This window comes from Macaca nemestrina, chromosome 11 (genome assembly GCF_043159975.1).
Source record: "Macaca nemestrina isolate mMacNem1 chromosome 11, mMacNem.hap1, whole genome shotgun sequence".
NCBI lineage: Eukaryota > Metazoa > Chordata > Mammalia > Primates > Cercopithecidae > Macaca > Macaca nemestrina.
In genome coordinates, this window is record NC_092135.1 from 94,101,987 (window position 1) to 94,124,878 (window position 22,892).

General features: G+C 38.1%; 1 protein-coding gene across 7 annotated transcripts in view; it reads right to left on the reverse strand.

Moving 5' to 3' along the window:
* The window catches only part of LOC105468168 (HECT, C2 and WW domain containing E3 ubiquitin protein ligase 2), a 384,482-nt gene that overhangs the window by 121,223 nt on the left and 240,367 nt on the right, over nt 1–22,892 (reverse strand). For all 7 annotated transcript variants that reach the window (XM_071073114.1, XM_071073110.1, XM_071073111.1 and 4 more), the window contains 4 exons: nt 21,328–21,435; nt 12,037–12,131; nt 7,200–7,275; nt 2,257–2,426 (listed from right to left, as the gene is read on the reverse strand). In XM_071073114.1, the coding sequence (XP_070929215.1) occupies nt 2,257–2,426; nt 7,200–7,275; nt 12,037–12,131; nt 21,328–21,435 (449 nt within the window). The remainder of the gene's footprint in view (nt 1–2,256; nt 2,427–7,199; nt 7,276–12,036; nt 12,132–21,327; nt 21,436–22,892) is intronic.

Here is a 22,892-nt window from a genome sequence, read left to right on the forward strand (position 1 = left end):
TAGGAAATGGTATCTCTTAAATTCTAACAACATAGAGTTCCACATAGCTAGAAATAGCTGCAGCTACTGTCAATCCTTTATTCACTCAGAAGCAGAAGCATTCACCATGACTAAAAAGCAGCAGTCAAAGATCTGTATGACAAAAGAAGCCCTCTCAGTCAATCATGCAGCCCTTCCTAGTTTCACAGTTTTAGGAGATGTTATCAAATATTAAGTTATGCACAATGCAATTTTAGTACTCTCTACATTTATTGTATCTCAATTCTTTGATATTTAATATCTTGCTATAGAATGGTTTAGAATTAACTAGTATATTTGATTGACAATTTGAATTCCTAATCTCATGAAATTCTGAAGTTGCAAAACATAGTTTAAAATACTCCTCCACTTAGTGGTTAAAATAGGAACATCTGCAGAATACTGTGGTTTCCCTGATAAATGTTAAAACAATGTTCAAATGGAATTTTTCCTTAAGTTTAAAAGGCACACAGGGTTATTTCTTTCTTCTGGGACAGAAAAATAAAAGTATGAAGTTAAGATAGGTTTTGTTGTTTTCATTTTAAGAATGCCACTGGGGAAATTTGGATTGGACATTAATAAGATATAAAATAAATATGAAGAGCTTTACTCACTTACAGAGACTTTTACATATATTATCTTCACTTTATCTTTACAATGATATAATTTTCTTTTTAAAGATGGGAATCTCAGTATAAGTAAATGATGGTGCCAGGAATCTAACCTAAATTATTTCACTGCTTCCCTGAGAGTACCCATCAACTACAGTGATGTGAACAGTGTTAGCCAACTTTTCACCTAGGTGCCTCTAGGTTTATCTAGTCATAACAATTAAGGTTTTCCAAAGGACCATGCAATTTGGCAGTCTGCTTAATGGAAAAAAGTACTTGCTTAGAATAAAAAAGCCGAGTTTAAGCCCCACTTCTGTCTCTGAATACCTAGTCCTATAAACACCTTAAGCTTCAATTTCTTAATCACCAAAATTAAGACATAATAATCTCATCCTTTGTGCCTCCCTTTCAGGCTTGCACTGGTGACATGGTCAAAAACTTTGCAAATTTAAAATGTTAGGAAAATAGTTACTGCTTGTTTCATCATCATATCTATTATGTGCCTTCTGGAATCATACTGAGATATATTTTTATTTCTTCTAGGCTTTGAAATGCATTAGACTAAGTGGTATGCCCTTAATAGTTTTTTACCATGATAGATCATTAGTAGTTTCTTAAACCAAGCATAAGAATACAAGCCATATTCAATATCCAAAACCATAGGAACCGCCCAGGAGAAATACCTTGCTGTGTTGGCAAGTCTCAAACAACCATATCTTTTCTCCAATTGGTTTTAGATCCCCTGAATACCTCTCTCCAATTAAATATTTCTACAACATTGTTAGAACATATTGTTGTCGTTAAATATTGAGGGTATGATCTAATTAACTGCGTAACTCCTATGCCAGCCCAGAAACATTCTCACACTAGTTTTGTAAAACATACCTCAGATCTCTGAGAAATGGAGGGACAGCTCAAGCTTTGCTCACTAGATAAGAAGTGTCTGTTTGTTCATTCTCTGACTTTCCATAGTTCAAATGAGAAAACCCTTTGCTTGATTTCACTGATATGGTGCACTAAGATGACTGGTAGCATACTGTAGCTGTGAGGAAGTCTAAAATACCATCAACACAATCTGGCTTCACTCAGGATGATGACTCCTTGAATGGCTCATCTAATTAACGAAAATCTAGAAATTCATAAAACATTTGCCAAAGCCCGTAGAGAGAGAAATTCCTTTAATTTGTACTAAATGTATGCTACAACAAAATATCAAAATTTTAAAGAAAAACACGACCAGTATTGCTGATTTTTCCTCTTGCCTCAGGTCCCACTAGGACTCTACAAGGCAATGTTACTGATCCTGTCCTTACTTCAAATTTTCATATTTTATTCATGAACTTTTTGCATTAATTGTGAGTTTTAAAAAACTGCATTAGGATCTTTATTTTAACAACTGAATTTTTCGGAGGGTCCTTAAATTGCTCCCCTGAAGTGACAGCTTCATTTGTCTTACCTTAGACCCGGCTCTGGAGAGGTAGGAATAGCTCATTCTCATTGTATCCCGTTCCCGACAGAACCCCTAGTCACTTCATCAACAACCTGAGGATGCAAAAGTCTCAAGGAAAGAGACAGACTGGGCTGACTTCCTCACTGACAAGTAGGAGACCCCTAGGGATCATCTTACCTCTCGGTGCCAAATTGGATTGGTGGTGTTACTGATGATAGTGGACCGTCTCTCCTGCCCATGGTGGGCACAGGTGGGGAAACTGCTCTTCTTTCCTGGCTGAATTGACATCTTAAGATAAGGGTCAGGATTGAAGAACATCCCTTTCTTTAGCCCAACTGCCCTAAGATCTTTAAAGAAAGAGGGAGAAGGAGGGAGGGACAAAGAGAAAGCAGGAGGGAGGGAGGAAAGAAAGGAGGAAGGGAGAGAACAAGGGATAGAAGAAGGAAGGATCCATATGTCCTGATTAGAACAAGCAGCTCAAAGACAATTTGTTCTTAAATAAACACACAGGAAGCTCTAAACAGAAATGACTCAGTAACACAATAGCAGTATTCACACTATGATTGCTTAGATAGGTGAAGTCAAATGGGTTTTTGCAGTAATTTCAGCAGAGGGGTCACCTAACAGGCCGCATAAGTGAAGCCAAACCTTTAGCACCACCTCACATCCCTAAACTGACTTTTCAGTTTTTCAGCTCCCTTTTGATTCCAACATGTGCACCTTCACCACCTTTTCCCTAGGGCAATGTAATTCGACAACCAGAATCTCAGACAATGTCATTTTTTTTTTTTTTTTTTTTTTTGAGACGGAGTCTCGCTCTGTTGCCCATGCTGGAGTGCAGTGGCGCGATCTCTGCTCACTGCAAGCTCCGCCCACTGGGTTCATGCCATTCTCCTGCCTCAGCCTCCAGAGTAGCTGGGACTACAGGTGCCCACCACCACACCTGGCTAATTTTTTTGTATTTTTAGTAGAGACGGGGTTTCACAGTGTTTGCCAGGATGGTCTCGATCTCCTGACCTCGTGATCCACCCACCTCGGCCTCCCAAGACAACATCTTGAGAGAAACACTTAATAAGCAGTTCACTGAAAAACATGTTCCTTCATGAGAGAAAAATGAATCTTCTACATATACATAGAACTGTTTAATGGGAGATGAAACATCAGAGCATATATCCATTTGTACCACATTTAAAATGTCATATATATTCCATAAATGTGATGAATGTTAGGGGAAATGATTTTTGAAATGTAAGTGCTACCTGCTATTTTAAATAGCCAGTAAAGTAACTTAAACATTTGGAGAATGTCCTATAACTCACCTTAGATTCACAAATTGCTGTTTCATACTATATGCTGCTAAAAGTCCTAGCCAAAGTCCATTTAGTGAGGAGACTGTATGTTTTTCCACGGTCAGGCTAAGAGACACAAACATGTCAGGAAATAAAGCTGGCTCCACTGAGTCTTCAACATTTCTGAGAATATTGGTTTGAATAAGATATGCCTGGGAGCTAAGTCATCTTAGAAAATGCTGGAAGATTAATCTAGGGAAGTTCTGAACACTGGTTCAAAGAGAAATTTTGCATATGGCCCCTGAACCTCCACAGACCTTTGGATTACCCAGATCAGCTCGCAAACAGACCCTGGATAGTGACCCTAAATTACAGGAGGTCACCAGGGTCATCCCACACAAGCCCACTCCTGAAACACAAGGTCTTTCTTAGAAAAACAGAATGGGCCTGAAATTGCCCATAGAACCATATTCTTGAATGAGCGCTCCCAGGAGGTGGCTCACCAGTGGCCCACAAGAACTCATGGCCCAGGCACATGTGCTGAAAACACTCCGGAAGTATCTAATGACACATACCTGGCAGTAGAGGGGGGAAGTTTTATATATATAAAAATTAAACCAAGAGCATTTTTTTTTTTTTTTTTTTTTTTTTGAGACAGAATCTTGTTCTGTCACCAGGCTGGAGCTCAGTGGCGTGATCTTGGCTCACTGCAACCTGTGCCTCCCGGGTTCAGGCGATTCTCGTACCTCAGCCTCCCAAGTAGCTGGGATTACAGGCACGCACCACCACACCCAGTGAATTTTTTGTATTTTTAGTAGAGACGGGGTTTCACCATGTTGGCCAGGATGGTCTTGATCTCCTGACCTCATGACCTGCCCGCCTCGGCCTCCCAAAGTGCTGGGATTACAGGCGTGAGTCACTGTGCGTTGAGAACACTGCATGAAATATATAGTAAGATCTCTGATCTGAAAACCAGTAGGAGAAGGAAAAGACGGGTAAAGAATTAGATAGGTACTTCAGAGAGGCTGCCACTATCTCATTAGCCTTGCAATCCCCATTCCTGACACTTCATAAACTACGTACTCATTATTAAATGCAGAATTTGCATCTTACTGTCAATTTAATGATGCTACTTTCACTTGGCTTTCTTCAGCAGGGAACAGCTTTGAGAAGAAAAGGCAATTGCCACATTTATTTTCTTGCCTTTCTTGATTATGTTCCCCTTGAATCCAGACAGAAGAATGAAATTTCTTTATGTATTAAATCTATGCCCAAAAAAGGGATTTCTTTGTAGTAAATGAAGAGTAACATAGACAGAAATGAATGCCACAAAGTCTGACAGAGTTAAATAACTCACAAAAAATATTCCTTTGAACAAAAAGCATTCCACCAGATGATTAAGTCACTGTGATAAATAATATCACTGTCAGATAAGCCTGATACAAAATTTTTCCACAATGGAACACTGAACAAATAAATCTTCCTTAATAAATACAACAAACTACCAATTATTTGTAATCTGATTATTTGGTTCCCTTTATCCATCTCATTTCTGATCTTTTCTTTTTTGTCTTTTACATATGCTATTGCTCACAAATATCCACACCATGTAATAGGCCAAAGAAGGACTCAAAGTCACAAAGGTTTGACGTGTTAAATATCCTAAGTAAAGCCTTATTTGAAACACGTTTAAAATATTAATGAAAATACATTTTTAATTTTAGCTGTAAAATTCAAGTATTTGTGCCCCTACCTATCCACATATAATCAACAGTGGAATATTTGCAGGCAGCCATTCTATACTGCTTAAATGCTTTCAGATAAATATTATCATCCACTGTCAGTATGCTATAACCAGATTAACTTTTTAGAATTAACATTATAGAATTGGTTTCAGCTCCTTGTCATTTCTGTATACTGTCTGCAAATGTCTGGCTATACGGTAAGAAATAAAACAGATGTTAGGTAGCTAGCCTCCATGTGAATAGAGGTGCGATGTTGGAAGAAATGTGTAAGGAAGAAGCATTTGGCTGTGCCTCAAAGCTTGCTTCCTACTTTTTAGGAAAATGTCCTAAGATTTTTAACTCACAGATGGTCATTCTCACATAGCCAGTTAATAACATCCCATCTGGAGTCAAAACCAATAAGCATGTGTCATGCGATATGGATCACCTAAAAGCATAGGGTAATAATTTTAAAATAAGAAACCCATGGTTTATATCAAAACATCATGCAGTACACCATTAAAAAAACAATTTTTACCAGTCAATTTTTAAAAAAAAAAAAAAAAACAAGAAACCCATGGTGTGGTCATACTCTAAATTTTTTGAGCTATTTGGGTCGACAAATTGTTTCTTGCCTATCATCAGGGATTTCAGTAGCTTCAGACCCTCAGTACCGTGAAGGTTTAAAGCACAGGTGTACAGCCAAGATGTTTTTAGGAAACAGGCAGATAAGAGGGGTAGGGAGATAGTACCACAGGCATGGTTATTTTTAGTGCCCTTCTACAAACCTAGATATTTTTTAAACCCTGATGGTTCCTAACAGAACATATTTATTGGTCAAACTAGAACCATAAGTCACTAGTTTACAGATGCTGAGATTCACCAGAGAAGCAAAGCAAAAAAGCAAGCTCCTATAGGGAAAGGAGAAACATGCAAAACCAAACACAGATACTCAGAAGGCCATGGGCCAACAGTGAACTGATGTGTACACTTTAGTCATATGTGGTAATTATGCATTGTGGAAGCGTCTGTTTCAGGATCGGGTCTTTTAACGCTCACTCTCACAACATGTTTTTGTTTGTTTGCTTGTTTGTTTTTTGCAGTCAAGAAAAGTGGATCTAATTTAAATTTTGGAAGCACAACTACAGAAAAATGAAAAAAGACATTCCAGTGAAGGAGATCCATTAGACTTTATTTTCTATGTATTGTAGTGTACTACAACACACAAAAAAATGAAAACAAAACATATTCCAGTGAAGGAGATCCATTAGACTTTATTTTCTATGTATTGTAGCATGGTTATCTGTTTTAAAAGTCTATTTCAAATATGGATTTTCTTAGAGTATTCTTGACTTTATGACTACCAATTTATTTTCTAAAATCAGTGTCTTTCAAACTTTTTCGACAGTGTCCTATGTATGAAATACATTTTACATTGCAACCTAGTACACACAAATATAGGGATGTATATTATTGTATATGAAAATTTTCAGTTTGTATAAATTGATGCTTTACCCAAAAAAATTCCCTTCAGTGGTAAACTCTGACATTATTCTTTTTTTAAATTACTGATTTTAACTAAATCAAACTTACAAACTGGAAATGAGTCCTGTCTCATAACTTGAAAAGCAGTGCTTTACTTGTATGGTAAACATACAAGCAATTTGACAAGCCAAAAACAATTGGCTTCTCCACTTTCCAAATTTTATGTGTATTCCTCCACAGATAAAGAAGTATATTGGGTTTTTTCCCCCAGTCTTCAAACTTTTCCTTTCTCTAGCTGAAGTAAGAATAAATGATTTTCAATAATCAAAGCTCCTCAGTGGGGTTAGCACATGTTACGTTGCAGTTTTTTTTTAAGTAACTATACATAGTTATACAGACTGTCTATCGCCAGAAAACTTGGTAGAAGAAATAATTTCTGAATTTATGTTAATAATTAATTTATCATGGTAAGAGATATAGTTGAATTTTCAGAAGTATGACGCCCAAAAACTAGTTCACATATCATCGTATCATATACGAAAGTCTGTAGAAAGAAGTGACTATTTATACCTTCGAAACTGTACACTTTCAAAGTGAATGTCATGTTTAAAGACATTCTTACCTGACAATGTAAAGCTAACGAGTTTTCGAGAATGCAGGTTTCCTGAAGCACCTCCCTCCATGCCTTCTGCCCCCATCTGAAAGGAAAAAAACATGCGTCTGAAGTTTCAGAGGCGTATGATGCCACTGGATCTGTCTAGGAAACCATGTATGTACCCAGATGCAATGATTTTTGCATCAAACAGGTATTGTATCATGTGTCCTTTCATTTCCAAATCTTGGAACAGAGACACAAATGCTGATTCTTGGAGGGAAGATTAAAATGTAATCTTTACCCCAAATAAAAAAGATATAAGCTTAAAAATTCTCAATAACTATGAATCAAACTAATTTACATCCTTTTTTCCCTTTGATAAGAATATAGTTGATTTGTAGTAAATATATTACTATTACTATACTAAATGTTCTCTTTAGTTAAGAACCAAATATCAAGTTCCTTCAGATTTGTTAGGAAAATCTAGAATAAATGAAACAATTGATTTATATCAGACCTACCTGTATATATAGAATTACCCTCTCTCCTCAAGTATTTCTGAAAATCCACATGGAGTCCTATCTCCCTTGTAGGCTTGTGTTCTATTATGCTGCAGGTACATGGCACATGCTATTATAATTAGCAATAAGAAGAATTTGCAGTGCTATTATACTGATAACCTTTTCCTGAAAGCTTTTGAGTAAATTATACCTCACAAGAAGCCAGTAATTTATAAACCACCCAGCAAATTTAGACCTTTCTCTCAATTTATGTGCAATTAATGCACAATTTGTGGTACATTAGGAAGAAAAACCTTCACAATACTTTGCAAAAGAAGTCAACAATACTGTAAGAGACAGAATTGAAGGCAGAAAGTACCCAAATGTGGGAAATAGAACCACGTTTTAATTCTGAAGTTTAGATTAAGTTCTTCTGACAAAGATTCTTTCCTTGAGTAAACTTTACTCAGGCTCTTTGGAGCCCTCTGTTCAACCAGGCAGGCCTTGGGCTTTTATCTCCATCCTTATAGAGTTTAGTTTTAGCAAAATCCCTGGTAAGTCAGTTTAGAGTCAATCCCCACCCTCAATATGTGATCACCCTCGATATCGGATCAAACTCCTCATCTCCCACCATCCTCCGTGCGATAACTGATCACTCTGGCCCTCTTTCAGCAAGAATTCTGTTAGGTCAGTTTAACAAGAATCCCCCTAAGCTCTTGGTAAATTTCCATCTGCCAATCCCTCCACTCCAACCCTGCTTTTTGGCTTCTAACCCCCACTTTCCCTTGTTATATCTGGAATTGAGCCAATTCTATAGTGAGTTCTCTTTTCCCCTAATGCAATAGTTCCTGACCTGAATTTGCTTTTACTACTTAACTACTGTCCAGGTCTGATTTTTTTTTAAACTTTTTCTCCACTTTATATTTGCTGCACTCCCCACACTCCTATAAAAATCACATACCCCCAGGAGATAAAAGTCATCACTAATCCAAGCAAAGTTGAGAAATCCCATTCAAATTTTGAAGTATAAATTTCTACTGCCTCTGCTGTAAGTCCTGTACTTTAGTCAAACTATTTTGCGTGCCACTTAACTGCATCCTGATTGCTTCACATGTCCTCTGCAACACACCAGGGTCCATCCAGGTATCTGTATTTCCTTCCATCTACAAATCCAATTCCTCAATCATAGAGTTGGCTCTCAACAAACACAGGTGGTTTATTATATTGTATTGTACTCCACTGACTCAGCATTCCCAGATTAACTAGGGCAGAGGCAGCAGTACACTGGCCAGACAACAAACTGCTGTGGCCATCTCACCCTGCTTTCACCACACACCACGCTGGACTACGACTGAGACACACCCTCGGTAACCTGCCACTCCTTCTGTGCCTGGACATAGGAAGATATCCCAGAAACTGTGGCCTCTCCACAAATGGGCCACATGCCCCAGTAAGATGTGCCACCCCTCAAAACACATCTCTGTCGGCTATGGATACTTGTGCTCAGTGAGTTTAATGAGGCTGAAACAATTCATAACCTGTCTTCATTTAAAACCTACTTGAAAATTATAAGAAATTATGAGAAACAAGAGAAAATGTCCTCTAATTCTCATTTTTCAAATGTAATTCACCCTCTGGCAAAAGGCTTCCTGAAGCAATTCTCAAAGAATTCACAGAAAAAGTGTACTGCACAACAACTCTGGCAAAATGCTCATCTGAAATCATATCCAAATAATTCAATTTTTATCATTCATTACAATAAAGCCAGGAAAAACCAGACATTACCATTAGATACAGGGACATTAGGGATAATAAACACATCTGCACTCAATGTTTAGAGACTGGCTTTAAAATAAACTCACTCCATAGATTCATTCCAGGAAAATCCAGAAACAAGAATGTCAACCAAGTGTTGAAACAATACATGGTAGTGAGTAATGGCAGCCTTAATTTGTCCCTGAAGCCGAAAGATTTCCTGTTCCAAGTATCTGAGACACATATCACTGTGTATGCTGATGAATGACAATGACAACAAAATACAAATGACAGACAAGTCACAATTTTTTTTATCTTCAATTCATTGCAAAAGGATATGTGAGAAAAGAAACCACATGATTAGGATAACAGCTCATTTCATTCCACGTGGAGTTTCTCAATTACTTCTTCCAGTTCTACTCTTTGTATCTGGCCATGGTATAATTGTACTAAGTGGGATGTGTACGTATCAAGGATGTTAATCAGTCACATAACTAAACATACGTCATATACCTAGGTGACCATCATGCTATTATGGTCATAATCCTGACCCCCAAAATGAGGTGCCCATGAGGCACAGCCTTTCAATTTTGGACATAGACCAAACTGTCCCAAGCTTGGTCAGAAATCAATTAACCACTCATTGTATTAGTCAATCTCTGAACCAAAATACACTATACTGATTGCTAGTGCTGTATCTGTGATGCTTTTAAGATGCTCTGAAACCCATTTGAAGCGAATTAATTATCTCCAAACTATCCACAGGCTTTGACAGAGCAATCTCAATGCAAAAATCAATGGAATAAGATCAGTGTTCAACAAACCATAAACTCCCACTGCCTTCGATGATATCTGAATACTGAAATTGCTCAAGTATAAAAATCTAAATCCAGAAAATGCTTAATCATGTTTAGAAGCTGTTGTCTAAATTCAGACACAACGATTTTTTTAAAGATTTTATTAAAAACAGCCCCACTCTTCTAGCTTTGTAACTTTTCTTTTTAGAATAGTAACTGAAGTCTGTTCCAGTGCTTACTATGTGACATGGCAGACTTTGTAATCAACAATTGCTATTCTCTTTGTGACCTTCAAAGTCTTATATAGTAAATGTAGGCTTTTCTTTTATGTTCTATACTATGTTTACTACAATGAAAACTCAAATATAATTCTAATGTGAGCAGAGTACTTAGATATTGAGGATTTTGCACACACTATTCCCTCTGCCTGCAATGCTCTTCCCTCCCTCTTCACCTATAAAACTTCTTCAGCTTGTCTCTTAGACACACCTTCTTAAGGTAAGCCTTCCAGGAATTTCCCGATCAGGACAAATCCTACTACATAGAACATGCTCTCTTGCCCCATTTTGCTCCCTCTCACACAATTATCACTCAAACAAATACAATATTTGATTGATGTCTCTCTTCTGCACCAGACCTACGAGATCAATGACGGCGTTTTTCCTCATATTTCATCTGTAGTGGTGGCACAATGCTTAGTACTTAGCAGACATTTAATGAATATTTGCTTAAATGAATAGATGAGAGGGAAAGAATGCCTGATACAGAGGTACAAGCACTATCAGAGACAGCATAGGGTGAGTCTGAACAATTTCAAAGTGCTATTTGCAAAGACTGCTTTCTGAATTTCAACCTGACTACTTGCCTATTTCCAAAAATGCAAGCATCTATAACTGTGTATATACACACACACCCACACATACAATGTTGTAAAGATTCTATGTCATGGGAGTCAGTAATTTTTTCTATGCTTTCATGACCTCATTTTTAGTAATGACTAATTACAACTGAAGTAATTTACATATCTTGGACTCTAAGAATCTCCCCAAACCACCTGAGTCCAACCACCCATATACAGTGGAGCTGTGTGTTGTGAGACTGTTAGATTCTAAAATAAAATTTTTAAAAATCACAAAATTGCCATGTTGGAAATGGGCAGGTTTTCTTTCAAAAGTCCAACACCACAAGTTTCCTACAAAAATAAATTAGATATCTGTTTCTTCAACTGAAGGCCTGACTTCTGAAGTCAACTTCTGAAGTTAAAGAAGTTGACTTCCATTGAGTGACCACATTTTACCCAAAATATGAGCAGTACCTCTAGGCACTAGACCCAAACTCAGCACTAAGAAGGAAGCAGCACTAAGACCTTAAGGAAACAGTGCATTTGTGACTCCCCACTTCTACTCTCTGCAGCAACAGCTCCTTGAGTTGACTGGCAGGTAAATCACCCACACTTTAAATGCTTAAAATTCACATAAGATGCAATGCCACTCTTTCCTACCAAGTGGTCACCCAGACTAAGTTTAAACCTTCCAGAATGGGGCACTTGCTACTTTGCTTCATGAATGGGTTTCCTCGAGAGTTGACTCTACAAACGGCTGTTACAAATCAAATCCTACGTTTCCACTGATTTGAATTAGGAATTCGGGTATGTCAACCTTGTAAGCTATTTCCTTTCCTATAACAGTGCCCACACTGTTACATGTTTCCTTTTCATTGTTCCTCATAACCCTGTCAGGGCCGCACAGGCAAAAATAGAAATCAAGTCCCAGCATGGATCTCACGAGGCAGCTGGCAGCGAGGGGCACTCACCATTACAGCCGGGTTCTTCACGGTGATGCAGGGGGTCGTGGCTCGCAGGGCCCCACTAATGCCGTGGTAATATTTAAAACAGATTTTAATCTCCGCTGCAAAGCAATTGGAGAAAACAGTAATTTAAACAGTGAAACACGTCATTTAGGAATCAGCTGTGGAAATCCACCATCCCACCTCTCAGGGAATCCTACTCATGACTGAATGACCTCTTTTTTTCCACTCAGAGGCAACAGATTACATCAATTTCTGTTTGATATTATATGCTTCTCCCAAACTTTGTAACCTCTCGAACATATCAGAAAAATAACGCACAGAAACGTCATGTCAAAATAGAAACAGTGTAGTGATAAGAATGGGACTAGCTGGCATTTATTGAGGTGCTCCACAATGTACCACAGTGTTATGCCTCACGTTCATGTTGTCAGTGAACCTTCACAGAACCTTGGGAGGCAGAAATTCCTGTCCCCATATTACAGATGAGATGTTGAGGTTTGCTGTAGATCAGACAGATAAGAAATGACAGAGTCAGGACTCAAACCCAACCTGTCTGATTCAAAAAGCCTTCACTCATAACCTCTATCTACATTGACTGTAGCTCCCAGTGGAAATAGAGGAAAAGCAGTCTAACAAAGCATGGAAGTATACTGTAGTAGATTCTCTAGTGACAGGGTCTGGAAATTTACATTATTTTAATTTTCCAAGTCATTTAAATATACCCAGTAGGCAGAGATCAAATCTACAAACAACTGATTCTATATCTCACAGCTTGTAGCAATCCACACATTTCATAAATTTTGTTCTGATACTTCCACTTTGATAGAAAGTAATACAAATGCCAATTATGGTTTTTGGAAAGTAACTACAATTCCAAAGAGCATGAAACCAAACTGTGTTAAAGATAAACCTACAGTCACTGGAATTTCTCTGTATACAAAGCGCCTGAGTCACTGAAGTGTCACTGTGAGGTGCATTTTTCCCAAGGTGTGTTCTAAATATGCAAGGATGCTGATGGGCAGGCCCTGGAGGGAGAATCCTAGGCTACGGGAGGGAGTTCCTCTCTCAGATGAGTCACCAGGACTATTAAAGTGGGGTTGTTCAACGTATTTCCCTAAGGAAGTTCCTCTTCCACTGACTTTCCCAACTGCATCAAACGGCCTCCTGCAGTCTTTGGTTTCCTTATTTTAAGAGAAATATATAATAACTGAAGAAAAATCCTCTCACAGGAATTTATATCATTACACTCCTCCTACCAATGACCAAATGCTAAATCTCAAAAAAAAAGTTGTTATGGAGTAAAAATATTGAGTCCTTCTATTATTTATGTTAATCACTATTCAGTAATTCATAATTTAATAAGCATCATCAGCCAGAAGATTTTTACTATGTACCTGCCACAGCACATGGCCAGGCAGCAATGTGCCAGATAGTGCAAGGGAGTCAAGGAAAGGTTTCTGGTCTCGTGGGTGTTCTGTAGGGTAGCTGCTCAGACGCCAATCCCGGGCATGGCAAAATACAGAAGACACACAGTAAAAAGGAAGAGCACCAGGTCAAAGAGCATAGAGACCGTGGAGATCAGAGAAGACATGGTGGAGTCAGAAAGATGTCATGAAAAAAACAGGTCTAATGGATGAGCAAAATGGGGCTAGAGAGAGTTAGAGTAAAGAATGGGAAAAGCAGGGAGGCACAGATGAAGCATGCTGGGTTTGAGAAATGGCGAGATGACCTACGCAGAAATTCTAGCTTTACTATTACTTTGCCTCCCTGAGAACTCTTCTGTAAATGACTTTCCTGGACACTAACACAGATTATTGGTTATTTCTGAAATAGTAATAGCTGGACAGATATGAGCAAATTTTACTCTCCCACTTGCTTTTTTCCAAGACCAATAGCATTTAGTCTGCAAGAACAAAGCTAAGTAGTGTGCACGAGGACTGTCAGAGCAGAATAAAGTGTGGTAACGTGCATGGGGATTGAATTCTTTGGACATGAGCTCATTGGCATTGCACTCTTCATGCTGGGGAAGCAACGTCAGTGGCTCTGTCTACAGGCAGCACTTCATAGATCAAATCAACGGTTAGCAAGTGAGCAGGCCAGTTTTTCCACAGAGAGAAGTGCATTTTTATAAGACATCTTCCGCTAACTCTGTCTCAAGTTAGGATGCCATCTGCTTTTCCTAAGGTTTTAATAGTCAACTAGGTAACAGACAATGAGATAAAAAAAAATGTGACTGCTTATTATTTTTTTTTTTTTTGGAGAATGATGATAATCATGCCAACTTTGCTGGCTGACCCATTTTGGGTGTTATTTTATTCCTTGCTATAACAAAAATCTCCAACCCAGATGACAAAGTAGAATCCCTGAAACTAAGATCAATGTATCTTAAATTGCACAAAAGCAGATTTTGTGGAGAGATCCAATCCCCCCAAATGCTACAGAGCTGTGTGTCGCGGAAGCAAACAGCTGAGGGGATTTCCACAGATCACCCATTACAAAACCACACACACAGGCTGGTCACCAGAGAGGAAAACAGTCCTGGACAGAATGAGGAGTGGTTTGCGTGGGGATGGAAACTAGCTGCATCCTTCAGCAGGACATCAGTGAAGATTTCTGCCCCTCAAAATATCGGAATGTTCCACTCTGAGTCGGAGTTTTCATCTTCAGATGTTATTTAATGTTTCAGAACGTCACACAAGATTTTAAAAAATGGTGTAACTAAGCAACATCCCCTCTGACAAAGGGGGAGAGCAGCATTTTGATTAATGTATTTGAATATTTTGGTTATTGGAAGAGGTAATGGAAGAATACTCAGAAGGATGGAAAAGGGAAGTTGGTGCCCAGGGTCATGGGCTTCTGTTGCAACTACAATGTGTGACCTCTAACTGCAAGAGGAGCATTTTTTTTTTTTTGTAAAAAGCTATTTCTGAGAAATATATACAAAAGCAGGTGGAAGTAAGCACAGGCATGATGATGGAGCATCCGATTAGGGAGGACGCCAGTGATCAACAGAGCCCAGCCCTGTTTATAAGCAGGAGAGATGGAGGACATGGACCAAAGAGCAATGTATGAGTCCATCTATCCTAGCTGCCTTCCCCACAGCCTGATGTGGCAGGCAACATCTCCCCCTGCTGGCCTCAAATTATGAAAAAATATATATAAAATATATATTTGTATATACACATATTTGTATAGAAATATATTTTAATATTTGCATATACTTATATATCCAAATATATAATATATGTAATATATATATCCCCCCCCCCACACACACATATATATATATTTCCACTTCTTTGGGCTATAAAAAGAAGAGAATTTTGAATCCACTCATCAAAAGCATGTTGCCTCGGAGAGCAGTGAGCCAGGAAAAGGGAAAGGCATCCTGTATGAACCTGTAAGGACCTGCTGTCGGCTGAGCCAGGTCCAGCCTCAGGAGGAAGACAGCAGAGGATGAGCGGCATCTCCTCTCTGCGGCCCCTTCCGAACAGCTGAAGCCAGTCATAGATCACGGCAATATAAGGGCCCCTTTCGATAATCTTCAGGATATGTTTACTTACAGTGTTACCAAAATACAGTTTAGTACTCTGTATTTGAATGTTCTTAAAACAGAAAAGGCCCTCTATTTTCAAGTTTTTGACTTACTAATTTTCAAAAATACAAGCGAAGACGTCCCTCAGGGTAGCAGCATGCCTGCCGCCCTCTACCATGGGTTGGAGGGTGATCATTTGTGAGATGTCACTTTGGGCATATCCCAGGGCAAGTTGGGGAGGCAGAGGGGCTTTGAACAGTGTTTAGGAACTTAAACCTGGTCTTAACTAAAGGGGTCTCTGTAACTGTGTAATTCTGACACGCATTTTAAATCAATCATTCTACCACCTGTTTAAAACAAGAACACATTTCTGGTTTGTATATGAATAAAATATTTCCAGATAGATAACTTGACACTGGTTGTGGTGGTTGCCTTCAGGGTGGGAAAACTGGCAACTGGACACGAAGCTGGGGAGACATTTAATTTCAATTTTTATACTTTTTAAACATTATACTGTTTTGCATATTACCTATTCAAAAGTAGTTTTTAGAAAAGCAATCTCAACTCAGCTGTATTAACCCTAGGTATTTATGTAAGATTATATTTCAAGCCCTCTCTGAAAAAAGGTTCCACAAGCCACTCCCTGCAAGAAATGGTTTTGCCTCAGACTAGGATCTCATCCATTATCTTAAATAGCTACACGATTCACTTAGGCAGTAGTTAACAGCCTGTTCCTATTTAGAGAGTCTGGATTTTCCCCAAGTTTCTAGAAGTTGAATATTTTGAAGCATAAAGATGGATGGAATATAAATGTCCTTCTTCCTTTAATCATTTCTATTTTACTTAAATGGTAGAATAACCTAAAAAATTAAGCTAATCATAATTTATTCTAGAACATGACTTTCACCATTGCCCTATGTGTTTTCATTAAACTATTAATATTATGATTCTTATTCACAGCTTTACTTCTCATGCTTTTGAGGAAATTTACCCACATACCAGTGACATGCTCACTTGTCAGTTATATGTCATTGCAAGTTGTCTTCTCTTTAACAAGGGCCAGTGGAGCCTGAAATAGCCAGGCTTTCCTCTGCTAAAACTGAGAAAAACAAAAGGGACAATATCCATGCAGATGTGGCAGAAACCTAACAGGACTAGAGAACTAACTGGGCCTAAAATATAAAGTATGAGGATGGGGGATGAAAAGCATTAAATCTCCATCCAAGGGGCAAAAAGACCTTTCTGATGTTGGTGGGAGGGGACTTAGGAATGGTGCAAGTTACAGAAAGGGCTCTGATAGTTAAAAACAAGAGACCGAGGTCACCCCATCTCCACCAAATAAAAAGGCACCCTTGACACATCTATTTTGGCAAGGTACCAAACTGAGCACCACTCAGAGAAAAGACTCACTCACAGTTGTCACTTGCATACTGTTTCCTAATCCTTTATACATTTTCCAGGGTTAGGATGGGTAAGTATGTGAAATCGCTACATAATTTATCAGTGTTTTGTCATATTCCTCAATGATCACATAACAATTCAGTACACAGCAATGTAGGATGAAGTTTAGTACTCTAAGCTCTCTCACTGATACAAGATTTAGTGAATACCTAGAATAAGACCTAGCACAAAGGTAGTACTCAATGAATACTTCAGGATAGAAGGGGAGATAGATGGATGGATGGATAGAAGAAAGGAAGGAAGAACAAAAGGCAAATATGAATAAATGAATTACCATAACCCATAAAAGACTGTATAGAATGAAACAGACATTCTGGTATGCCAATACAACATTTGAAACCTCTTAAATTTTAAAACTCACAGATGCATACTGCACAGATGACCCATTCAGGTTCTGTGAGCCTGAGCTCTCTTGAATATTTGACTGTCTTATAACAAGTAAGTGCAGATGAAGCTGACCCTCCTCTTGAATGCCCTGAGGGTCGTCTACCCACATTTACACTTGGTTTTGTCCTTCAAATCCGTTCAAGTAAGCCCTATAATGAAATAAGTTTGGACTACCTGCCTCCTCTAGGGATTTATCCAGACAAACTAAAGCCATCTTAAATTCACAAATAGCCTACATAGTGCTCAAATCCAGGTTTTCCCTGGAACTTTAATAGATCAATTTTCAGAGATTTTTAAACCTTTGTTTGGACTTCTGGTGAGTTAAAGATAAACAAATTTCCTTTCTGCAGATGAAAACAAACATTTTTAAATACTTTGCATTTTCAGGATTGGAGGTGAAAAATATTTTAGAAGCTGTCTAATCTCTTCTCAATTTTTAAAAAAAGTTCCATGCCATCAGCTCCAGAGATTCAACCAACATTCCCTTGTGAGTCCCTTTAAGAATGCTCTAGTCAGACAATGGGTTTTAAAAATGACATCCAGCCAGGCACAGTGGCTCACGTCTGTAATCTCAGCACTTTGGGAGGCCGAGGTGGGTGGATCACTGGAGGTCAGGAGTTTGAAACCAGCCTGGCCAACATGGTGAAACCCCATCTATACTAAAAATACAAAAATTAGCCGGGCATGGTGATGCATGCCTGTAATCCCAGCTACCTGGGAGGCTGAGGCAGGAGAATCGCTTGAACCCAGGAGGTGGAGGTTGCAGTGAGCCAAGATTGTGCCACTGCACTCCAGCCTGGGAGACACAGCAAGATTCCATCTCAAAAAAAAAAAAAAAAAAAAAAAAAAAAAAAATTGACATCCCAAAGACACAGACTATTTCTAGGCACTATAAATATAATTACAACTTCTTTTATATTGCAAGGGTAGGGATGAGTGTTTTGGGAGAGTGTTTCATTCTGCTTAATGAAGAAAGACTTATTCAAAGGAGAATCTTTCTAAAATTCCTATTCATTGTCCTGAACTTTAACTTACACTACATTTCTCAGTCTTTAAAAAATGCATTACTGAATATTTCCAGTTTTACAATTATGCCCCACAATACTCCTAATTTTATGTGAGAAGAATTAAGGTGGAAATGCTAAAATACGGAGAAAAGAAAAAGAAAAAAACAAAACTTCTCTTTTCTTCATTCCCAACTCTTAGCTTCAATGTCAAGCCCATTTCTATTAAATACTAGGGTGAGATGTAGAGAAATCAGTCAAGACAGAGCTATTTAACTATCGCCTAATCAGCCAGCACAAGATGAATCTCTAACACTTTGGGAGGGAGAAAGAAAATCAATCACAGCAAAGGGGATACTCTGTAAATGGGCTTTTTCTCAAATAATATTCCAAATTATAGCAGCATGTGGTACTGACTTCTTCCCAGGGGTTCACATGAGCCTTGTAATATCAGTCTGCACACTGCAACAGGCAATAATTACCAGCAGCCTTCAGCATTTTGGAGTGATTTTGCTAAAATCACTCCAAAGGAAGTGATTTTACCTTTTCCCCTGAAGTTCAGTTGGCAATATTTCCCCGCTAGATCAGCCTTTTAAACACTAGGATCCTTTCAAAGGAGGAATCACATTGAAAGTAAAACCAGCTATTTCCCATTCCATTTTCCCACATTCTTTTATCACTTATTTCTTCATTACTTAGACAGTCGTGCCAGCTGGGCAATGTTGGAAAGTTATGTAGACGTAGGTCAGAAAAACAAATCATCCATAATTCCACCTGCCAGAAACCATCCTCATTCACATGTTGGCAAGTTTTCTTCCAAACTGTTTCCTATAAGCTGTGCTATTAGCTAGGATTCTGCTAAATGTACCTGCTTCCCCTTTCCGACCTTCCTTCCTCTCTGCTTTTTGTGAGCATTTTCCCTTAAAAACGACATTTCTTTTAAGGTTTAAGAGAGAATCCAGTCAGAAAATTGGAATATGAAAAGAAGACATTCCTTATGGGACAGAAGCAGAATTAGAGAAAGTTCTAGAGTGCTGATTTACTAGTAAGGATGGTGAAAGAAATTATTTCACGCCTTTAATGGCAATTCAAAGTAATAGACATTAATCTTTTAAGATAACTGTGTATTAGAGAAGTTTGATATGCTTCAATAAAGATATGCTTGCGGCAGTTTTCCATTTAATCAAATCTTTAATGTTCACGTTTAGTAAGTGCTATCTTTAAGTACTAGTACCCACACATTCTCTTTTATATTAAATCTTTTGCATATACTAATCTTAAGGCTCACTCAGAGCTCAACAACTCAGAAAAAGTTTAAAGAGCCCATTTTTTTTTTTTTTACATTAAAGAAAAATGGCTAGGCACAGTGGCTCACGCGTGTAATCCCAGCACTTTGGGAGGCTGAGATGGGCGGATCACCTGAGGTCGGGAGTTCGAGACCAGCCTTACCAACATGGAGAAACCCTGTCTCTACTAAAAATACAAAATTAGCTGGGCATGGTGGTGCATGCCTGTAATCCCAGCTACTCTAGAGGCTGAGGGAGGGGCATTGCTTGAACCCGGGAGGCAGACGTTGCGATTAGCTCAGATTGCGCCATTGCACTCCAGCCTGGGCAACAAGAGCAAAACTCTGTCTCAAAAAAAAAAAAAAAAAAAAAAAACAGAAAGAAAGAAAAATAAACTCTATAAATGTAGAAGTTAACCTGGACCAACTAGTAAATCATTTATTCCTTCATTCTTCTATATATTCCACAAAAATGTATTGAGTATTTACTACTTTTTCAGTAATATTGGTGACAACCATAAATAACACCATCACCCAACATAAAAAGGGACAAGATATTTTTGTGAACCAGGCACTATATATGAGCATTTGAATTTACAAATGACTATAACACTGAATTAATTAGGTTAATAGTTGAGTCATCTGCAGTCAATGTCTGATTTTCTAGTAAGCTGACCTCAATGGCAGTGAGCCCCAGTCTATTTCATCAACACTTTGAAAAGACTGGGGTCCAAACATGAAGTTATTCTGCTGCTGGCAAAAATTATAATGAGGTATTTCAAAGGCAAGTCATGTTATTAGTTGAAATCTTGAATTATTCTTTCTGAAATTAATATGAATAAATATTAATTATAGATATAAAGGGTATACAAAATGTGTAAAGTACTAAAGTAATCATATATAATTATATACCATACATTCATAATGTACATGTAAAATATAATACACCATATATATTTATGTATATATACACATGTATATGTATGTACCTGTAATATTTATTTGCATATATATGTAAATGTGTGTGTTTGTGTGTGTGTGTGTATACATATACACACATGCACATATTACATAGTTGTCCCTGTCCCTTGATATCCATGGGGGATTCATCCCAAGACCCCCATGGGATACCAAAATCCACAGATGCTCAAGTTCCTTATATAAAGTGTCAGAGTAGATGCATATAACCTGTGTACATCCTCTCAAATACTTAAATTATCTCTAGATAACTTAAAACACCTAATACAATATACAATATAAAAGTTATGCAAATAATTGTTACCCTATAATGTTTAGGGAATGATAAGAAAAAACGTCTGTACTTGTTCAGTATACTGACTTTTTTTTTTCCTGAATATTTTTGATCCACAGTTGGTTGAATATGTAGACGTGAAATCCACGGATATGGGTGGCTAACTGTATATTGAAACATACACAGTTTTTTCAAAATATGTGAACATTCTTTACTGAGCATTTTCTAAAACAATATATTTTCCATCATGGCATAAATATGGAAATTCAAACCAAAGAATTTCAAAATAACATTCAAAAAGACTCCATAGAATTCTGCATACTTATGCAATGTTCAATAATAAGTTTGTATTTCACACTCAGCTACTTACGTTCCATGAAATAGGGCCCAGGCTCAATTCTCCATACAATTTGCCCTTTTTGGGTTCCAGTCACACCCCTGTTTTTAGAATCCCAGAAGTTGGCTGGAGAATTCTCATCTGGAAAAACCAAAGAAACACTTTTCAGCTTAATTATAACCTGTCTCTGCTTAGCAGGAAGATTAACATACATTCTAAAATAAATGGAAAAAAGATAAATGAGAAAATACAATGCATTTTATCCTTAATGACTACCTCCCAGCAGAGTATTACCCGAGTTTCTATGCTCGCATTTATGTGGGAGAAAGGGGGCTGGGTGGAAAGAAGATGGCATCTCTGGGCTTGGCCAAGGTGGTCAATGTTGCCAAAAGACAAAACTGCAAAGAACGAAGGGTACAACTGCTACAACTTTAGCTATGAGCTGATTTATAACAAAGTGGTTGGGTGTGCTCCCATTTGTAAAACCCTTTTATAAAAAGGAAAGGAAGAGCAGACCTAGGAGAATATAATGGAATTCAAGATGGGATGAACAAAAGGAATGTTAAGCTATGAAAGTGAGTCAAGACACAGCACAGCTTTGCCAGGAACAGTGTTTAGGGAACACAAACCAATTTCATCACATCTGCCAGGACAGTTCTTTGCAAAAGACCAAAGGCATAGACCTTGAGACAAGATAAGAAAAAAAAAAAAGAGTTTCTATAGGCTTTCGTGTGGAAGAAGAATAGAAAGAACAGTGATCCCCCAAACAGGCCTGAAAGCAGCATTTTCCAAGCTTTCTGACCTCATGGCACAAAGAAAATGGTAATATTTGTATGGCACACTAGATTCAACAGAAGCCATGCTTTCAATTTAATATGACAGGCAGGGATGCTCTGGCTTCCTCAGTCTCTGCCCCCAGCACCCTGAAGACTGGAGATTCATGTTCTGTAATTTGATCACATTACACTAGTTTGAAGCTCTGTCTTAGTGGCCTAGAATAGGAAATGAAACTAGAAAACATGAAAAGACCAATGGAGTTTTATAGGCACATTAAAAAGTATATAGTGATCCTGGCTCTTAATGCCAGATGTACCTCATTCGTTTCCCCAAATCCCTTTCCAAGGAGGAAGGATCAAGGTTGCGCTTTACTTTAACTGAGAGTTGGAATGAAGCAGACGGGGTGAAGTAAGAGCTACACTAAAAAAGGAAAGATGGAGAAAGTCCCAAGACCAAAGGAATAGTCCTGAGAAGAAAAACCTGTCTTCATTTAAGCCTGAAAGAAACAGAAAATGGGTCAAATCAAGGGGTCAGAGGGATTTCTGTCTTTTCTGTGGTTGCCCTATTAGTTTCATCATATTGAAAAGCCAAAGAACTTTGGGAGGGACGGTCCTTTCATGCATTTGCATTGAGCACTTTATAAGTCAAAGGTTCTTTATTGTGAAAGGCCAAGCAGCAGCCACTGTTCTTTGTAAGAATGCAAAGACATAACCCATTCATGGCATCATATCCTCTCCTGGACAAACAATGTGAGCAAACAACTCCATTTCATCACAGAAATGTAACCAAGATGCTGATATATAGATGGTACTCAGGCAATC